The sequence below is a fragment of the Austrofundulus limnaeus genome, unplaced genomic scaffold (genome assembly GCF_001266775.1).
Source record: "Austrofundulus limnaeus strain Quisiro unplaced genomic scaffold, Austrofundulus_limnaeus-1.0 Scaffold166, whole genome shotgun sequence".
Taxonomy (NCBI): domain Eukaryota; kingdom Metazoa; phylum Chordata; class Actinopteri; order Cyprinodontiformes; family Rivulidae; genus Austrofundulus; species Austrofundulus limnaeus.
The window spans coordinates 118,391-137,461 of record NW_013952568.1 but is presented as its reverse complement, the minus strand read 5'-3'; the positions used below and the strand labels follow the sequence as shown (position 1 = coordinate 137,461).

Genomic DNA, 19,071 nt, shown 5'->3' with positions numbered 1-19,071 from the left:
TTTTGATTTTTTACCTGGATTACTGAGATGCATCAGGACATCATTTGTATGTGCTCTGTTTTATATGGATTTATCATATCGTACAGTTGCAACAACTGTTGCAACTGTCCCCCTTCCTGTCAGCCATGATAAAACCTCATGTGTTAGCTAAATACGCTTATCTGGATACATGTTATTAGTTAAAAGTCAAGTAGTCAACATATCACTAATTTAAACCATATAAGCTGGATCACAAAAACAGTGACGACAGTATAACAAAAATAAAGCTGGGCAAAAAAAAATTTCTTTGGTACCTCAAAAACAGTTTTTTTCTTCAAATAAATCCTGAAGAAGTTTTTGAATCTGCTTACTTTTTCTTTGCAATGTGGGGCATCTAACTGAGCATGTACAGTGTGAGTGTCATCCCTCTAGCTCGTTTCTGTTTGGAGAAAAATGACGTGTTGCAACTGTCCCTTGTTGCTACTGTCCCCGGTCTCCCCTAGAAATAAATTGCTTGTATAATCTTTTTCTACAATAAATCACAGAAAAGCCTGGGATAATAACAATATGAACCAGTAGGAAGGTAGAATACTATGACTAACTGCCTAACCTTTGACCTCATGTTGCGCGCTTTCAGTTTTCATTGAAATTGGCGCATTTAAACGTTGCCGCCACTAGGCGGCGGTAGTGCGCTGCTGTACAAACAGGCACTTGCGTACGTTCTCATGGAAACCAATCGGTGCACGAGCCTCCCATGAGCCTACAGTGGGGGACGGTTCACGCGCACAGAGAGGTCATGTTTATGAACGGCGAGTCCCGTCTACCTGCCGTAGTTCAGTGAGCTGTAATCATCAACCCAGCAGCGGCAGCTCGTTGACGGAAGCCCGGCTCCCTCCTCCTCCCCCCTCGGACGGTTTTGTGTCATTTTGAAGGGCATGTCAGGGCAGACCGTGCGCTCAGCCGCACCGCGGAGAGACAGCGGGTGGCGTTTCTGAGAGTCCACCTCTCACCCGCATCGCTCCAAACCCACCTGCACCTCCTCACCAACACCCATCCTCTCAGGGAGAGAGAGAGGAGGGAGGGAAGGAAGGGAGGGAGGAAGCGAGGCGCTGAGATGCCGATGGTTTCCTGGGGGCGCCAGGAAATTAAAGTTCACTCTATTTTTGTGTAATAGAGCGCGAGTCTTGTACATTTCACAGCAAGAGTGGACTGAGCGACCTCCACACGGTTTGATCTCAAGCCTTTTCATCAGAAGAACCACAACAGGTAAAGGTGTTGACTAATCAGCTCCACGCATGCGTCAAACTCTAGCTGGAACAATGTAATTATATAGAATCCTATTTGTCAAGACWATCTAAATGTCTGTTTCCTCCCTGCAGTAATCATTAAATTTGATTATCATGCTTTGAATGTTTCTAAAAGCAGTTGTTGTTGCTTAAAATCGATGACAGGAGAAACAACCCTGTCACTTGCACCGTTTTCACACCGCTGACATCAACACAAATCATGCTGATGAACCATACATAGCAGGAGCTGTCTGATGTTTTCATCCCTCATCTCTGACAGTGGTGCACACACTCACACACCCATGTGTCAGCGGTTATATTTAATGCTAAACAGCACAGATTAAATGACCTTCATGTCTTAAAATGGGTCCTTGTTGGAGGGGTGTTATTAGGAAAACACTGCTCTTCACTTTTTCAAATCACTCTTTTTACAGGATCTGTAATGTAAGGCTGGTTTATTATAACCTGTTAAAGTGTCTGTTTGTCAGGGATGTTTGCATTTTATTTAATAAGTCAGAAGCTGTTAGATTAACTTGAGATTATGTACATACTGCTTTATAGCAAATATGTGCACTGGCAGAACACTKTAGCTGCAGCGTAGTCACCTGTGGCAACGCTGGAGTCCAGAACAGTGCATGTAATTTCTAATGCAACCATTATTGTTGCTCAAGTTTCCTGCTGGAGCAACAGCCACTGTACCGTGAAGCTGCTGCAGGAAGGAAAAAAAAAACAAAAAAAACAATGAACCAACTTCTCTGTGTTCTAATTTTACACACACGCAGACATTAGCCTRAATTTTACCCTCCCTAATTAGCTTTTGTCATTGAATTTGATTCCATAACAAGATGATCTAAATCAGTTGGCCGTGCACGTCATTTATTAGGCTACCATAATTTGCTTTTGCAGTGGCAACACAACSCTCAAACAAGTAGCCGGATTTAAACCTCGCATCCCACATTTCTTTTACGGTTCGGTTAATTTACTATTTGTTGCCAGCAGATAAGTGTTAAAACAATTATTTTGACGTCTCACAGCCTCGACTCAGACCTGATCAGAAAAAACGAAGCCCCCTAAGACACAGGGCAGTCATGCACCGTGGCTTTAGGACCTGGAAGAACCATTTCCAGCTGTGGCGGCAGCTGCTGATGCTCTTTGTGTCCGGGTCATCATTAGTATCCCTGTCACTGGGGCATATGGCTCCTTAGGCCTTCATCACCGACAGGCCGCTTGGCTGTAATCCTGACATCAGACACCGAAGGGACCAGCGCAGCCGTGCAGAACGAGCAGTTATAGATTAAATGTTTTACTCGGCGGATGATTGCTTTTTTTTTTTTTTACCCCCTGATTATCAAAGCAAAGCTGACTCCTCACCATCTGTATGACTCAAACATACTAAGCTATCTGTGTTGTGTGTTAACTCCACTAAAAGGAGCCTACAGCTGGCTCAGGCCTGCTGTTTGGGTTACACTTGGTGCTTCCTGACTCTCAGGAAGGAGCATGTTAAACACTGTGACACATTTGTTATCACCCAATCATTTCCACTCCCCTCTCTCTCTGAGTAGATAAACAAGTGGTGATCCGCACTAATTGCTCTCTAAAAGCCGACGTTTGGCTCTCGCTCGTTCAACTATAAAGACATTTGTTGTAACGGTGGATGTTGTGACTGTGGCGTGTTGACGTCACTGATAGTGACTGTGAGGTGGTTGGCTGAGGGGAASAAAACAGAGCGTGTTGCAGGAGGAGTGTTCCAGTCACCTCAGAGTCCAGGAGAGGGAATGGAAAGGTTTATAAGTCAGGAATACAGGAGGTGAAAAGGAAAATTACTGCTTACTGCTCCACTTATGAGTAATTTCATGCAAGTGAAGGTGGTTGAAATGAATGTATGTTTGAGGGGGAAAGAGTGGAGAGAGGGAGGATTAGAGAAATGAGGCGATAGGAGAGCCAGAAAAGAAGAATTAAAACCCAGATACCCTGCGGGAGGAAAGTGCGGGGAGGATCAATTTTGCGACATTCTGCAAAAAAGACACAATGCTGTCACTAAAGGGGCCGTCTCCCTCCTCCTGCTCCCTCAGCTCGTTTTGCTCCCACCCACATCCACGTGTGCCCACTTAACCCTCCTCGCTCAGCCCTCCCCGCCTGGTGCTGAAGACGGACCTCGGTAATACGGTGAGCCCAGTCAGTCGCCCAGTTATTGGTGGGCTGAGACACCAGCGCGCTGCTGAGGCACATGTGAAACACAGAGGCGGCTCCCATCACAGCATGAAAGTCGGGGCCAAGGTCGTGTGAATAATCATAAGGGAGCTCTGTTGGTTTGTGCGTCCCCCGAGCAGGAAGCAGTCAGACCCAAAACTGTGTGCCTCATGCACACAGGCAAATTCCATCCATGTAGAGGATGCAGATTATTTTGCACTGCAGTTGTTCGCTGCCTAAAGGTTCCTCCCCAGAAATCCAACGCTGCCATTTCTGCTCCTTTTCTACAGAGTAGCAATTACTGCCTGATAGATTGAGGTCAGACTGGCTTGTCGTTGTTCCCAAATCAGCTTAATTTTATGTCCACAAGTGCAGTGTATTGTGTGCAACTGCAAGGCAATTTGGTTGGTTGTTTGAGGGGTTTAAAATCCATAGTTTGCTAATTATCTCTTGCTGCCAAAATGCAAAAACAAGCTATAGGGTACACATCTTTGTATTGGTGCGTGGACATATTTTGACATTATGATATATTTATGAAGGCATTTTGTTGTGTGGATATATGCCAGCTCAAACAATGGAGAAAAAAACCATTTGTGGGTCAGAGTTAGGCTGTAGAAATTAATGGAAGTCAACGCAAAATCCACATGTATAGAGAGTACAGAGAGATAACGAGTGTGTGTGTTTTTGCCTGTGTGTGCTTGTGTCTGTTTGKCTTTCAACAAAATATCTTTGCGTGGACTTAATGAAAACTTTTGGCAAATAATCGTTGGACAGCTGATTAACTTTTGGTGCTAACACAATTAAAAATGGCTGCCACGGCCAACTCTTCTTAGAAAACACAAACGACTCAGTTTTAATGGTACTGAGCTAAAACCTTACGTGGTAGTAGCTGAGAGTAATTCACAACACATACAGGTGTGAAGTCGTACATAGCATTATTCTGAAGGTTTGACCTTTATCTCTGTTATTTCTCATCATAAGATGATCTTGATAACAGAATTTGGCTCTCTCCTACATGGCCTTGAGCTGTGGACTAAATTCTTCCTGGATGTGTACGTCGACTGAGGGTCTGCCCCTCACCTCCCCCACACTCACACCCGTCTGTGATCTGGTTCCTGGAGCAAGCTGAGGGCCACACAGAATGAACACTTTACYATCAATATTCTGAACTAYGGCTGCGCAGGTTTTGGGGACTCRATTYTTTGGGCTCATTTTTCAGATATTCATACAAGTGCATACAACATTCATAGCTTTAGATGCACGCCCCCCTTAACTCACTTACTCTGGCTAATAAATGTGCTCTATGCAGATTTTTTTTATAAACACCAAAGTGTGTCACATTGTTGAAATAATATGTTTTGTTTTTTGTCCTCATCTTCCCTTGTGTGGTTTTTTAGTTTTTTCTTTGTTAAAGGTAGCACCACTGTCTCTGTCTCTGTTGCTGCATGACCTGTTCACCCGTTCCCCCATGTTTGTCATGTGTGTCTTCTTGAATGGGTGTTCTTAACAGTTTGTACAGCACCTTGTGAATTTATTTCTGTGAAAGGCACTATATAGATAAAATTTTTCTTATTTACTTAGTCTAAAACTATGGTATGAAGGGCACTGGACAATATGCCTCTCTTCAATGAATGCTAGGCCTATAATTAAATAAGTTTTTTTAAGAGACAAGTGTTACAAAAAAGCATAGACTATAAACATTATAGATTTTTTTCTTGTTTTTATCTATGAAAATAATTGTTGAAATTGACAAACCATTATTGTGCATCTGTTGGCACTCATTTATTTTAAAAATGTTTTTTTATGTAATTGAGTTGCACATTATGCATTAAATTCAGAAACAAATAAATTGAAAATTCATAGCCTGACTTGCTATTGTCGGTAAGAAACCAACAATGTGTTCGTTTTAACAACTGAATTGTCGCTCAAATAATCCAGCTTAAATTCCTGCATTGCTGTCCTCCTTCTTCTCCCCYGTGTCTGTCTGTCTGATCTCCCTGCAGCTTTTTCTCGCTTTAATTCGCGCTGTTTCTTATGCTCTGGACCATGCAGTGGTTTTTCGTGTTGGTGTGCGACACGTGCTTTGAGCAAATTTGAAGCGACTGAGTGAAATCAGTTTGTTGCTGGAGGACCTGCAGGCAGCGTAGGCGAAACGCGAGACAATGGTGAAATCCATTTTTCAGACTGTCATTCAAATAAGGTTAGAACAGTACGAGATAACGTMTCATCTTGTGTCGTCCTGCTTTCTAGCTGAATAACATTTGTTTTAAGTCGATGCATGCAGCTGTGTCCAACTGTTTCCAGTGCCATGAGAAGGTGGATAACTGAACAGCCACRATAATGAATGACTCACTGTTGTCACGCTGGGTCGATAGGAGCTTGTGACAGACTCGTCAACTGAATTGACTGGTTATGTTTCAGGAAAGATTGAAAGTTGTAGCTTAAAATGTCCTCTGTGCTTTAATTTATTAACTGCAATAAATATCATCTGACTGAAGGGTTCATATAGAAAAATACTGATTGTTAACTGCTTGTAAAGTGTACAATATATTTATATAATTCACGTAAAAACATCCCTCTCACTTTTTATTGTCAGAATTTTCAGAAATGGACCAAGATAATCAGAACCAAAGCAAGACCGAAGAGGAAAACCCGAACAATGAAGCAGAGTCTTCATCAACAGCTCCAGCATCCAACACGACAACTCCTGCCCAGGATCCATCAACCTGCCAGCCTCCAGGYCCCCTCAGGCCTCGGCGGCCACAGAGAAGTGCCAGAATCGAGGGTTCTGTGGACGCGTCAGAGCTCAAAGCTGAACCCACTCCACCGACTAACCGGAGTGAGACCGCCAGCGACGGTGCTGTAGTGAGCCGCCCCAAGCCCTCTCGCCCCGCGGCACTCGAACCTGCAGGAGATCCCACCAGGCCGAGCGGTAAAGTCRGTCCTAAGGTTCCGGGTCACCACCCGCCGCACCCGGTTAGGGCCGCCTCAGTGCCCCAGCCCCCAGCCAGCAGGCCTCTTCCYCCTCACCTGAACCCACACGCACAGAGAGCCCTCTCTGTGGCGGGCACTGCCGACACCGAACCTCAGACTGTGGAGGACTTCAGGTGGGTTTCCTGGGCTTTCTGTTTCTCCACATATTATAATCCAGTAGTATTTTGTGAGAGGCTAAACAAGTGGTATTGAGTTTGAAGCTTTTCAAATAAAGTGTTTGCACATCTCATATGCAAACACTTCACTCCTGGGTGTGGCTGCTTCTTAAAGAGATAAATCCTCACTGGAAAATATCCTSAAAGTAATCCTTCTTTTTGCAGTGTTGCATTGTTTATCCAAAATGTTTGCTTTATTTAAATTCAGGTGATTTTAGTAACCAACAAAAAGCCCTAAAATGATCTAAAATGTCAATTTATTGCTTAATAAAGTCAGTATCTGAAGTGTAACCACAAACAAATGTCAGAAATGTAGATTTTAATCTACTTGAATTGGTTGCACAACAGCACCAGCATGGATAATAAACTGTCTAAACTTGACATCATTTATTTAAAGTGAACAGTTACAACAGGTCGTCTAAGAGTTACCAGCGGTGACACGCAGTGAGATGTGGGCGCAGAGGTTCTGCCGCCTCAGTCTGTAAGCTGTGACACACGAGTGTAGGAGACGAGTGTTTGTGGGAGTTTATGTAACGGCGACTTTCATCAGGGTGCACATCATCACCTGGAAYGTGGGCTCAGCCACGCCGCCCGATGACATCACGTCTCTGCTGGGACTGAACGTGGGAGACGGAAACACAGACATGTACATTATCGGGTGAGTGGTGGCCGCGTCACCTTATTTCACAATGGTCAGTTTGTGTAAACTCATCCTACGTCAAAAACAATGACAGTCAGGCAAATATATATATATATATATAAATTATTTTGTCCAAGCATTGTCACATGTACTTTTTTCTCTTTAAGGCTGCAGGAAGTGAACTCTATGATCAACAAAAGACTGAAAGATGTCCTCTTCACAGACCAGTGGAGTGAAGTCTGCATGGAGAGATTAAGCCCCTTTGGTTATGTTCTGGTCAGTCATGTTTTAATTTTTTTTTTGTGCAAATGCTTAGACTCTGAGCACTGAAATGCCGAATGAAATGCTAAAGGGCTTACAGTAGATTTGTGCACRCTGCGTTATCGCTGATGAGATCTCTACTTCTTGCTGTTCAGCCTCATTTTGTTCCCTGAGCAACGAATGGGGTGGTGATTTATAACAGGCGTGTAATGTCAGTGTATCAGCTATCCTCCGCTGTCTGCCGGGATGGTCGTTCAAAGTCAAGCTCTTCGTCTTCCTCTCTTTCTAGCTTCACAGCTAATATCTTGACGGCTGCACATGCCTAGAAATTCCGATATGTTAAGAAAGCTGAGTGAGTTTGCTGTCAATTTAAATGAGTGATTAGCATATTAAAAAAAACACCAACAGCAGACACTGCAGCTGTGGTACAGTAGGTGTTGCACTGGCTGCTCCAGAAACAAAGCTTGGCACAGTTGGTCTGGTGAGCCAGAGAGCTGCGTGAATAAGCTGTCGAGCTACAAGTGTTGGACAAATGTCTCCCAGGGTGCWGTTTTATTTTTGGATCACACTGTCAGTGTTGATGGGCGTCTGACAGTGAGACTGATGCTTTCCTCCAGCTATAGTCTGCTCGTTTGCTTTGAACCTCACTAAAATCATTTTCATAAGATTTCTCTGTCGACTTCTAGTGAATATTCATACAGAACGTCAGCAGTTGTGTAAAGGTGGAGATGTGTTCGTAGTATCAGAAAGGAGTTATATAGTCATGTCACTGGTGTAAACAGACATGTAGTAACAAAATGCATCATCCTGTTTTCAGACTGTCTGCTCACCAAGACTAATTTTCAGGTTGGAGCTATAATCGCTGCGAGCGCTGGTCAAATCAGCCTTTTACTGCAGCAACACTGAGCTTACAGGACGTTTTTTTCTTTTCAGCTGTTCACTTCACAATTACAGCTGACTGTCACTGAAATGTCTGAGGAAGCTATAATTTTTGCTCTTAAATGGCACAGTCTTTTGAGTTTGTTGCGTCAAGGCCTTTTGTATGCAGATTCAGAAGCACCGTCTGCTGACATCCTGTTCAAACCTGGCTATAAATCTGTCTTGGGCGAATTGATTGCAATTCAACAGCTTTGATTTAATTTTTAAAAAATCACACTTGCATTTCTACTTAAAAATGTTTTTGCGATTGAATGTCAAAATGACAATATAGTCAGACATCAGAGCTATATTATTAGATTATTTTGACACGGTTAAAAATCTCCACACTTTTATCGAGAAGGATTCTGATAAGCATTTCATTAAAACTTTTAGCCAAAAAGAGATTAGAAAAGTTTAGGAAACAATAAATAAAACAGTCTGTCGACAGATACATTGGAGATGTAGTTGTGGTTTTAAATATTTAATTGTTTAAAGTCTTGTGGCTGAAGCTGATTTTTTTTTACCTTGAGATATCCAGGTGTTTAGCTGCAGCTTGTGTGGGGTCTTGCCAGTAGGGATGTCCCGTTCAGATCCTCAGTATTGGTGGCAGATATGGCCATTTTTGAAAATCGGGTAGAATTGGATTTAGTCATGTGATCGGGCCGATCCAGTTTTCGCCACAATTTTCAGCATCATCATGCTTTACAACTGCCGTTAAGAAGTCAAGACGCACACAAGTATGCAACCATGTGCACAGTGTGGGAACACTTTTCAATGGAAAACAAGGATGCTGAAACTGCATCTTGCTAAATCTGCAAACTGGATGTTTTTCGTGGTGGGAACAGTAGGGCTTGCTTTAATACTACCAACCTTGTCATTTAGAAAGAAAGAAAAAAATAAAGCTATCAGATCGGAATGGGAAAGACTAATCATTTAAAAAATCGGATCGTATCGGGAGCCAAAAAATCTGGATTGGGACATCCCTACTTGCCAGTTCATTAGGTGATCCTACATCGAGGCTCAGTTTTAGTGTACTTAAATAGCAGTTCATTTGTTGTTATTAATAAACAGTGGAGGGACATGGTGACCATTTGCATTGGATAATGGAATGCATAAACTGTTAGCTTATCTGCTAACATGACATGTTTTTTATTTTTATTTTTTTATTTATTATTTTTTGTTTGTTTGTTTTGAAGGTTGAACATGCGCATCTGCACACATGTTGTTACATGTTTTCTCTGTCTCTTGCACATTTACTTATTTGGACCTAAATAACTTTGCTGCTGTAAGCACAACAAACGTAGCTTGAAAATGACTTTACCTTTTCTCATCTATGATAAACRAATATTTACTGCATTCACACTCGGCCCAGAATATAAACTCTGTTGCCTTAATGGTTCAGTGGATTACATTATGCAACAAAGTCCTTCGACTCGGCGGTTAGCATGCAGGCAAAAAAGGGTCTGTCACGTGTGTCTGTGTGTGGAGGGGGTGCTGTTAATGCCTGCAAGGCTTTTTTGCTTGATGTGATTGTGCTTCTTCAGACTGATCGGGGTGCGTAAATGACTTTGTAATGGGGGAGGGAGGGGTGAACGTTCTTATCTGGGACCGGGTTTGATGCTGCGTGCAAATTTGTGCTCCACCTAGATTAGAAAGTGTTGGTGCTCGATTCCTGGCTGTTTTTCCGACTAGCACAACAATATCTGCTGTGCTTTTTCCTGCCTGATGAGCAGAAATGTCAAAATCTGCAYATCATGTAGCACAAGAAGAAACTGGATGTTGAAGGAGTTTTTATAAAAGCCATTTTACTGCAGGATGTTCACACAAATGGGGTGAAAAACAGAAAGTGTAGCGTCCTTGATGTGCACCAAGGTCACAGTAGAGATGCAAAGGAGAGCGTGGACCATGATGTTTTGCTTTCACACAGTTAAGCTGTTGTTCGAGTGAAATGTGCGGCTCTCCTCTTTAGAGAATTATGCAAAGTTGCTCTTCTTATCTCTTCTGATTCCATTTTTTTCTTTATTTGCCTATCAGGTGACGTCACAGCGAATGCAGGGGTTGTTACTGCTCATCTTTGCCAAATACTTCCATCTGCCTTTCCTCCGTGGAATCCAGACCGAGACCACCCGCACAGGCCTGGGGGGTTACTGGGTAAGATGGTCACTGCATTATGGAAAATTCACACAGCAGAGCGTAAASCGAAAATGGTGGACTGTATCTCTGTTGTGGTTTCAACCCGAGGACTGAATAAGAAATGAAAATTACGTGACAGACTGCATCATTTCAGATCTTAGAATTTGTTAGTCAAATCCTGCCTCACCCAGTTTTATGGTTAGTTAACCCTGACCCTTTAACTTTGACAAAACGATGCTGTCTGTTTGCGAATATGTGGTGACACTGAAAACTGAACTAGGCGAGGAAGTATCAAGTGTGGTTTAGAATATAATGATACTCTCTTAGATCTTTCTTTGCATTTACAGCTGGTTTCAAGCAAGTCTGACAACTTTAAAACCAGTCAGACCACTTCACAATCAAAAAGTATTTTCAGTATCGTCACTGTAATGCACTCTCTAAATWTAGAAACTAAAAATATTTATGATTTTGGATTGTGTTTTCAGCTTGTATTTGTTTTGTGTTTACCTGCATTACAGTATTGCTTGAAGGAATGAGCTGTGAACAACTGTAAAATTTGATGGGTTGCATTTCATTAAATAATTTAGCYGTRGCRGCYATCTTGACAAGGGTTGACTCTAAATGTTATTGAGTTGTWATGTTCAGTGGTTACTTTGTGAGAGTTTCATTAAATCTGTCCATTGGTTCATGATATATTTTGCTAATTAACCAGTGGTTAAATCTGCTACAGTGCATCTCATCTTCTATGAGCTTAATGTTCTTCCATGTGGTTCYTGATAAACAAATAAAATAAAGATAAACTCACATCATTATAGTAATTACCTGGGTCACTGATGTCTTTAACAACCTTTTAGCTAAACTTTTCACAGTAAACACTAAGATAGGCAGAGTTWATGCTCCAAACATTGTTTTATTGAGTCAGAGGAGAAAATCCACTGACTCACTTCATGCCTCCGGTGTGCACTTGACTGTTTGCATTAAATATTGATGCTGTTTAATCTTTAATGAGGATACTTCCTCGTTTGCTGTGTAGTAGACAAATAAAWGCAGTGGGGGAAGAAAATTATATCCCACTACTTGGACTTTATCACTAAAAATGATAATCTCAAACAGCCTTTTTTGTACTTGTGGCTTCCCTTTTGGACACATTTAACTTTCAGTTCAGCGACAATTTGTTAACGTTGTTTCAAATTACAACGAGCCACGTTGGGGCACATCAGCGCAGTCAAGTTGATCATTATACTCTCTTACAAAAGTTGATTTCTTTTCAACTTTCATAATCTGCAATACAAATGTTTTCCTTTTATTTAACTGATAGGTGTCAGGTTGTGAAACATGGAAGCTCTGTGTCCGGGTCTCTGCCCTGTTCCGTGGGAGTTCCGCAGGGTAGCATACTGGGCCCATTGCTTTTCCTATTATGACCTTCCAAAAATATTGAAGTATTCAAATATTTTAATGTATGCTGATGATACTGTTCTTTTTTGCCTGATTTCAATATTGAATCTATTAATAGTCAGTTACAAGCAGATCTTCAGACATTTCATGGTTGGCTTCAAGATAATCTTTTGTCAATTAATGTTAAAAAAACCGTGTGCATGTATTTTTCCTCACCCAGGAGACATTTCAATATAACAAATCAACTCACTTTTTAAAACAAACCCCTTGATATTGTCACTACCTACAAATATCTTGGAATTATTTTGGATTCTCATTTGACTTATCGTGATCATGTACAAGTCTTAACCACTAAGTTGAAACAGAAACTATACGTTTATTCAAAAACTAGATCCAATCTGACATCTTCTGTTTCAAATATCTATCTTCATGCCATTATACTCTCAACCATGTCRTACTGTTTACCTGTTTGGTCTCTTACAACAAATGAAATCTTAGAACCCATAGTTAGGCTCTACAACAGGGCCTACAAAATTCACAAAAACTCCTTGGTTGGACTCATCACTGTACAGTTCTTTCATTGTCTGATGCCTTGACTTTTCAGAATTATGTTTTGTATAGTGGTATTAATTTCTATTTTCAGATCTTCCAAGGTGYCARTTATGGAACTCTCTGTGCATTGTTGCCCAAATCAAATTCTGGAAGTGGTCATTCAACTAGATCTGTTACAAAAGGACAACTGATATTACCAACTTTTWAAAACTGTTACRGCCAGAGGTCTTTCTTCTATGTTTATACTAAAGCATGGAATGACATTCCTCAAAACATAAAGTCCATTTCAAAACTACAGCCCTTTAAGAAGAATCTTGTCTGCCATCTGCTGGACACTTTTTGTTGTGCTCATATTTAGATGTCCAATTTTGCAAATGCTGCCTTCCTGAAATTTGGTATGCTTGTTTGTCTTTGTGTCTATGGTGTAATATTAATGATGTGATTGTGATGCTGTATTTCTGAGTGTTTTATGTGCTGCAGAACAGGAACTTGCTGTAAAACAGCAATTATGCTGAGTCAGGCTTGATTTTTAGTAATCTTTTCCTGTTAAATWAAAAAAAAAGTTTCATTTGCTATTTGTYGGTGTTGCAGGGGAATAAAGGTGGTGTTAGCGCCCGCATGTCAGCGTTCGGTCACAGCATCTGCTTCCTCAACTGCCACCTGCCGGCTCACATGGAGAACTCAGAACAGCGCATGGAAGACTTTGAGGCCATCCTGCAGCAGCAGCAGTTTGAGGGCCAGGCGGCCATCGGGGTTCTGGATCACGAGTAAGTCAGCATATTAGCACACTTGTGCATGTATGCACTATAGTTTTATAAATCTGCAAAGGAAATATATGGAACCAGCTGACTACATACAGTATATGTGTTTAACACACTCCAGATGTGTAAAATTACATCAGAAACATCATCTTCAAGGTTTATTAGGTGTCACATTTAAAGGTTTTATCAATTACCAGACAAGGTATCTCAATGATTACTTGCCAAAGTACTTTCAATTTAAAGTGTAYTCAATATTTAAACATTTTTATTATGATTTATAGGATTTAAGTAATGGATATTACCAGGAAACAATGCTGTAAAAGGCTCCTTACTGCTGCTGTAATTTTACATTTAAACATTTCCAATTTGTGATATATATCTTATATTCTTAAACAGTCACAGAAAATCCAATTTTTATCAATAAAAATTAGAACAACAACCAATTATTCATCAACATGCATTGTTTTACTTATAGTAGATTAGAAAAAAAGGGAGGGAGTAACAAATGACCGAAAATTTACTGTTCATTTTTATTATTTGAATAAACAGAACCCATCTAACTCCTTAATGAGGTCGTCAGWTATAGCTTTCACAGTTTCTGACCACTAGCAGATTGAAATTATCTGCCACATAAAATCAGATTTTACAACATCAGAAGTGAAATAATAAGGTTTTGTTTTACTGTTTTAAAATTTCAAATCTACATATTTTTAAAACATAACTTTCTCTACCAGTAACTACAGAAATTTTAAATTCTTAAATAAGTTTTGCTTGAATAATTTCCTGTTTTGTTTGTTCCGTTTGTTTTTCCAGCCTAGTGTTCTGGTTTGGAGATCTCAATTTTCGCATCGATGACCTGGATGTGCAAGTTGTGAAGTCAGCCATTGATAACAACAAGTTATCAGTTTTGTGGGAAAAAGATCAGGTAAAAATAAAGGTTTGATGCACAGATTTTAATTATAAGAAAAGATGAAACATTATTATTTGTTCTGGATACAGTACATATTAAACTCTGAACCCACAWTGACCTCTTCTTTTTGTATTGATTTGTCATCTTTTGCAGCTGAACATGGTGAAAGACAGTGAGATGGTGTTGGAGGGATTTCAAGAGGGGCCATTAAAGTTCCCTCCTACCTACAAGTTTGACGTTGGAACCAACACATACGACACGAGGTCGGTGATGCCGTGGGCTGAGTGGGCTATTACCATTTCTAGGACACTGATCAGAGACCACTGTATGAATTATTACACTCTCCTCTCTGAAAGGTCCTTGCTAGCCTGAGGGGCGTGTGAAGAGCCGTGTTTTTTTTCCCTTTTTAGTTCTTTTTTTAACAACACTTTTCTTCTCTGCTCCGCTTCACTTCTCTCCCTTGCAACATCACCAGCGGGAAGAAAAGGAAGCCAGCTTGGACCGACCGGATCCTCTGGCGCCGGAGAGCCACTGTGCCTGCTGCTCAGGGTGTGGGGAAGCGTGGTTCTGTGTCAGGTCTCACCAGTGGGATCAAAGTGACCCAGCACAACTACCGAAGTTACATGGAGTACACCGTCAGTGACCACAAACCGGTCTCCTCCATCTTCACCCTGCAGGTGAAGACAGTCAGACACACAGTCCCTGACAAAAAACAGTTCTTATTTGAAGCTGCAACACTTAACCTATATAATCCTCTTCGTAGTTCCCATACAAGGTGGATGTTCCACTGGTCACACTGGTTGTRGAGGATGAGTGGAACACTGTTGAGGATGCAAAAACAGTGTTTAAATTRTCACCCAACTATTCTCGCAGCTCCTGGGACTGGATTGGATTGTACAAGGTGACTTATCTTAGCTCACCTTGATAGCCTTTGAAAAGTCTACGTGAACAACCTGTGAGTGCAGCATAAGAGCTTTTTTTTTTAATCATTTTGCAATTGCACCCATAGGTGGGTTTCAAGCACCACAAGGATTATGTGGGCTATGTGTGGGCCAAGCAGGAGGAGAATGACTTTTATCGTCAGGAACATCAGGTAATCAGAGTGCATGTCGAAAGCTCCTCTGAGATACTTTTTTTTTCTGTCACGTTTGCTAAACATCTGAAAATATTTTTACAGGTAACCTTTACCGAGGAGGAATTACCCAAATGCTCAGGAGACTTTATCTTGGGTTACTACAGCAACAACATGAGCTCCATTGTGGGTGTAACAGAGCCATTTCAGGTAATCATAACCCATCGCTTTTTCTCAAGTTTAAGGTATTTACAGTAGATGCTAGAATCTAGAAACCCCTCCTTTATATACTTCAGAGGTGCCCAAAGTGGGGGCCGCGGGCCAAATTTGGCCTGCCAAGCCATTTGGTTTGGCCCACTAGCAGTTGTCCTGGTTACTAGACTGTAATCTCCTGTTTTATGTAGAAATACTATATTTGCACTTAGTCTTTTCAAACATTGGTCCAACTTTAGGTACAAGGAGCTGTAGTCAGATAGTCTTAACTTATGGTGCTCACTTTATCGTTGAATTATGTAAAGATTAAACTTAAAATACAAGTAACTTCAAGAGACATTTGGGTTGTGTCCAAAACGACAGGCCGGGTCCTCTGGAGGACCCAGACTACCCGGTCGCGGCGGGCCGGGTCCTTGGTAGACCGGAAAGACCGGAAAAAAAGAGGCTGTGAATTTGGACGGTCTAGCCTCCCCTCCTTACCCCGGCGTACGTCATGTCACCTAGCAACTGTGACGAYGCTAAACAAGCAAACTTAAATCAAAATTTGAAAAATATCAATACATTAGCATTATTAATATCACAAAACTATAAAATTAACTTAAAGGTATCATTTGAAGAACTAATTGAACAGCTGTAGGTTCATGTTTATTTCACGTTTTTTATGACGAAACAATAATATGTAAAAACATGTCCATACAAATGATAAAAGTATTAGAATTACAACCGCTAAATTTTTTTAATTTTTATGTCACCATATTTTTATTTAAAATGTATTCTTTTCTCTCGCTTCGTCCGCCATTACTAGCATAAAAAAATCTCCGGTCGGGCCGCAATGCATTATGGGATATGCTGGGCCGGSAAGGATCCATCAGACCTGTCCTTCGATTCGGGCCAAAGGAAGGACGTATTTGTCGGCCGCATCGGAGGAGTCTTCGGTTTTGGACGTCCTTCGTCGCGGCGCTGTGACGAATGCAGAAACGACAAATTCGACCTTCGGAGGACCCGTCCTGCCATTTTGGACACAGCCTTAAATTAGATTTAAGTCCATTTCTAGAATTGCACACCTTAAAAGACTACGGATACTCAAATTTTAAATTATGAAAAGTCCCATGAGCCTTTGCTGCCTGAGCAAACGTTGAATGTTCTCCATGCCCATGGGCTGAAAAAAACAAACAAATAAACATAAAATGTGGGCAACCGCACTGGCTGCTAGCTTAATCATAAAAAATACAGCTTTCCTTGAAGTATTTGCATTTTGTGTATTATATTATTGCATTTGGCCCACCACCCTCAGATTGATTTTAATTTTGGCCCTTTCAGAGAAAATGTTTGGGCACCCCGATATACTTTTTCTAATGTTCAAATGTATCCTCAGATCCAGCTTCCAACTTTAGAGCACGTCAGCAGCTCTTCAGACAGCTCCGACTTCAGCTCAGAAGACGACAGCACCGTCGTCATGAAGGTGMGGTCCCACAGTTCCAGTCCTCAAAAGGACAAACACCGTCGGAGCGGCAGCCGCAGTCGCTCAGGCAGCCGCCCCAGCAGCCCGACGCAGGCCCAAACCGAGGAGCTGAAGACCGCCGACAGGAGCGCAGCAGAAACAGAGTCTGCAGGATGCCCAGAAGAGGGCGGCAGCAGGCAGCAGCAGGCTGGTCCTGGGGAAACAGACAAACACACGGAAGATTCAGGAATGTGATGCAACCCTCGGTCCCGCTGTTGTTGCAGGTTACATAGCCAAATGTTGTCTTTATTTCATACATCAAGTACACTGTATATTGTCTGTGATGCCATCTGTTTCAGAAATAATCATCTGGTTTGTCTAGATGGTTTATTTGGCCTTGAGTTGTTTTTCTAAACCGTGCACTTTGCGTGTTTTTTTTTGTATACCTCTCACTTTCTCCAGTGTTTCCTCTATCATTGTCTGTTCTCAGGTGTGGACTGTACAGGGAGCTCATAGCTTGTGTTAGAAATTAGAAATTACTCAAGGATTATGAGGTTCGTGTAGCGCTGTAACTAGATATGATTTAAAACCATCTTCACTTTCCAGACAGTGTAGACACTTTTCACTTGCTCACATATCATTCACTACTTGTTTAAAGGGGCAAAATATGTCTAAAATGAGAGAATTTRGCTGATTTAAAACTGAAACTCTTTTCCAGCTTTAAGAGTTGCTCGTTTCTGCGAACAGAGACAGCCAGGCAGGTTTTTTTTTTAAATATGAGTCTGGCCTTACAAACGTTGCCTGCGTTGGRAAGTCGACACACGTGACAACGTGACACATGATATGCAGGGAGCACCTGAACTGATCTATTTCAAAATCAGAACACCATTCCAGGGTGCAAAAAAACGGACGAACTAAAGTAAGTGGAGACGAGGCTCAGATGTACGTGGCACACTGAACGTCGGCTTAGTGTGTAACGATATGGACAAGGGTCTTTAAATAGACAGTTGTATCGCTGCATCAGGGAGTGAGGGGTGTGGAAGGTCACTCAGCTGTTGTACAGCTGTCCTGCCATAAGTAGAGGATTAACAGTTGGTCCCTTACTGCCAACACCAGWAAAATCTGCAGCAATACCTGACAATGTTCCAGTGTTTGTGACAAGTCTTCAGCTTCACAACCTTAAATCTCCATTATTCAACAGCAGAAAAAAAAACATTATTGTTTGATTGCACTTTGCTTTAAAGGGGACATAACATGAAAAATCTACTTTAATAGCCATTAAATACATTTTGTTGTGTACTTGGAGTGCAGAAAATTTGAATTTAGTCTATCCCARTGCTGCTTGGTTGTCTTTATATTCTGTTTGAGTCATATTTTTTAACCYGTTCAGTTTTCTCTTTGACGTTTTCCAAACTATGTCATCAAAGTATTTGCTACGGAACTTCTAAATAAGGTCTGGACTTACTAATTAAAATTTTGCCGTCTTCATTCACCTCTTTCTCTGGGTCAGACTCAGGCTCCAACATGTAAGGATGTGGACAAGTCTTCAGTTGTTGACATCTTTATTAATTTGTAAATAGAAACTTTTTGCACTTCAATACAGTTTTTAACCCCTCTATCAAATAAGAATGGAAGCTGGAGGAGGGCGGAGTGTGAAGTGCATCTTTTGGATTTAAAGAGACAGCCTCAAAACGAGTTGATCTGAGACACACCTCAGAAAAGAGGTGAAAGAGGGGCTTGTGGAGTTACAATAAAGAGRAATTCAGACCAAAGCATTTGCAGTTCCACTTTATATAGACCCCAACTGAATGAGTTATATTTGAAAAAGGATTTAAAAGTATGATATGTCTCCTTTTAAATGAAAACATTTCCCGTTACGCTTGAACCCCAAACCAAATTTAATTTGTAAATTACAGATGTAATGTGCTTTTAAGTTGCATGATACAAAGCTAAAATGTTTGATATCATGAATTAAGGAACTAAAGCTACCCCAGTAAATGCCTTACTTTTTTTCTTTATTTTTTTTTTCTTTTCAGTTTCTTGTTTAAGTTTTTCCTCTTGGTCACATCCTCTCCTAATGATCGATTAATTAGCTGACCGAAAACAAACGTCATAATCTTGGACTTGTCTTTCTGGGGCTGTTATAGGATAATGTTGTGGCCGTAACATGA

General features: G+C 41.2%; 1 protein-coding gene across 2 annotated transcripts; it reads left to right on the top strand.

Annotated features, from left to right (window-relative positions):
- The first annotated feature begins 743 nt into the window (after window positions 1–743).
- Window positions 744–18,607, top strand: inpp5jb (inositol polyphosphate-5-phosphatase Jb). Of its 2 annotated transcripts, XM_014017329.1 has the most exons (13): window positions 744–1,245; window positions 6,052–6,562; window positions 7,155–7,262; window positions 7,412–7,520; window positions 10,458–10,574; window positions 13,095–13,270; window positions 14,078–14,189; window positions 14,328–14,437; window positions 14,650–14,851; window positions 14,938–15,075; window positions 15,184–15,267; window positions 15,352–15,456; window positions 16,835–18,607. In XM_014017329.1, the coding sequence occupies exons 2-13, from the start codon at window positions 6,063–6,065 to the stop codon at window positions 17,153–17,155; spliced, it is 2,082 nt and encodes a 693-aa protein (XP_013872783.1). In that variant the 5' UTR covers window positions 744–1,245; window positions 6,052–6,062; the 3' UTR covers window positions 17,156–18,607. The 2 variants fall into 2 exon arrangements, with proteins under 2 accessions (XP_013872783.1, XP_013872784.1); XM_014017330.1 differs by lacking the exon at window positions 744–1,245 and having other exon boundaries at window positions 6,474–6,562; window positions 7,002–7,262.
- Window positions 18,608–19,071: the final 464 nt, after the last annotated feature.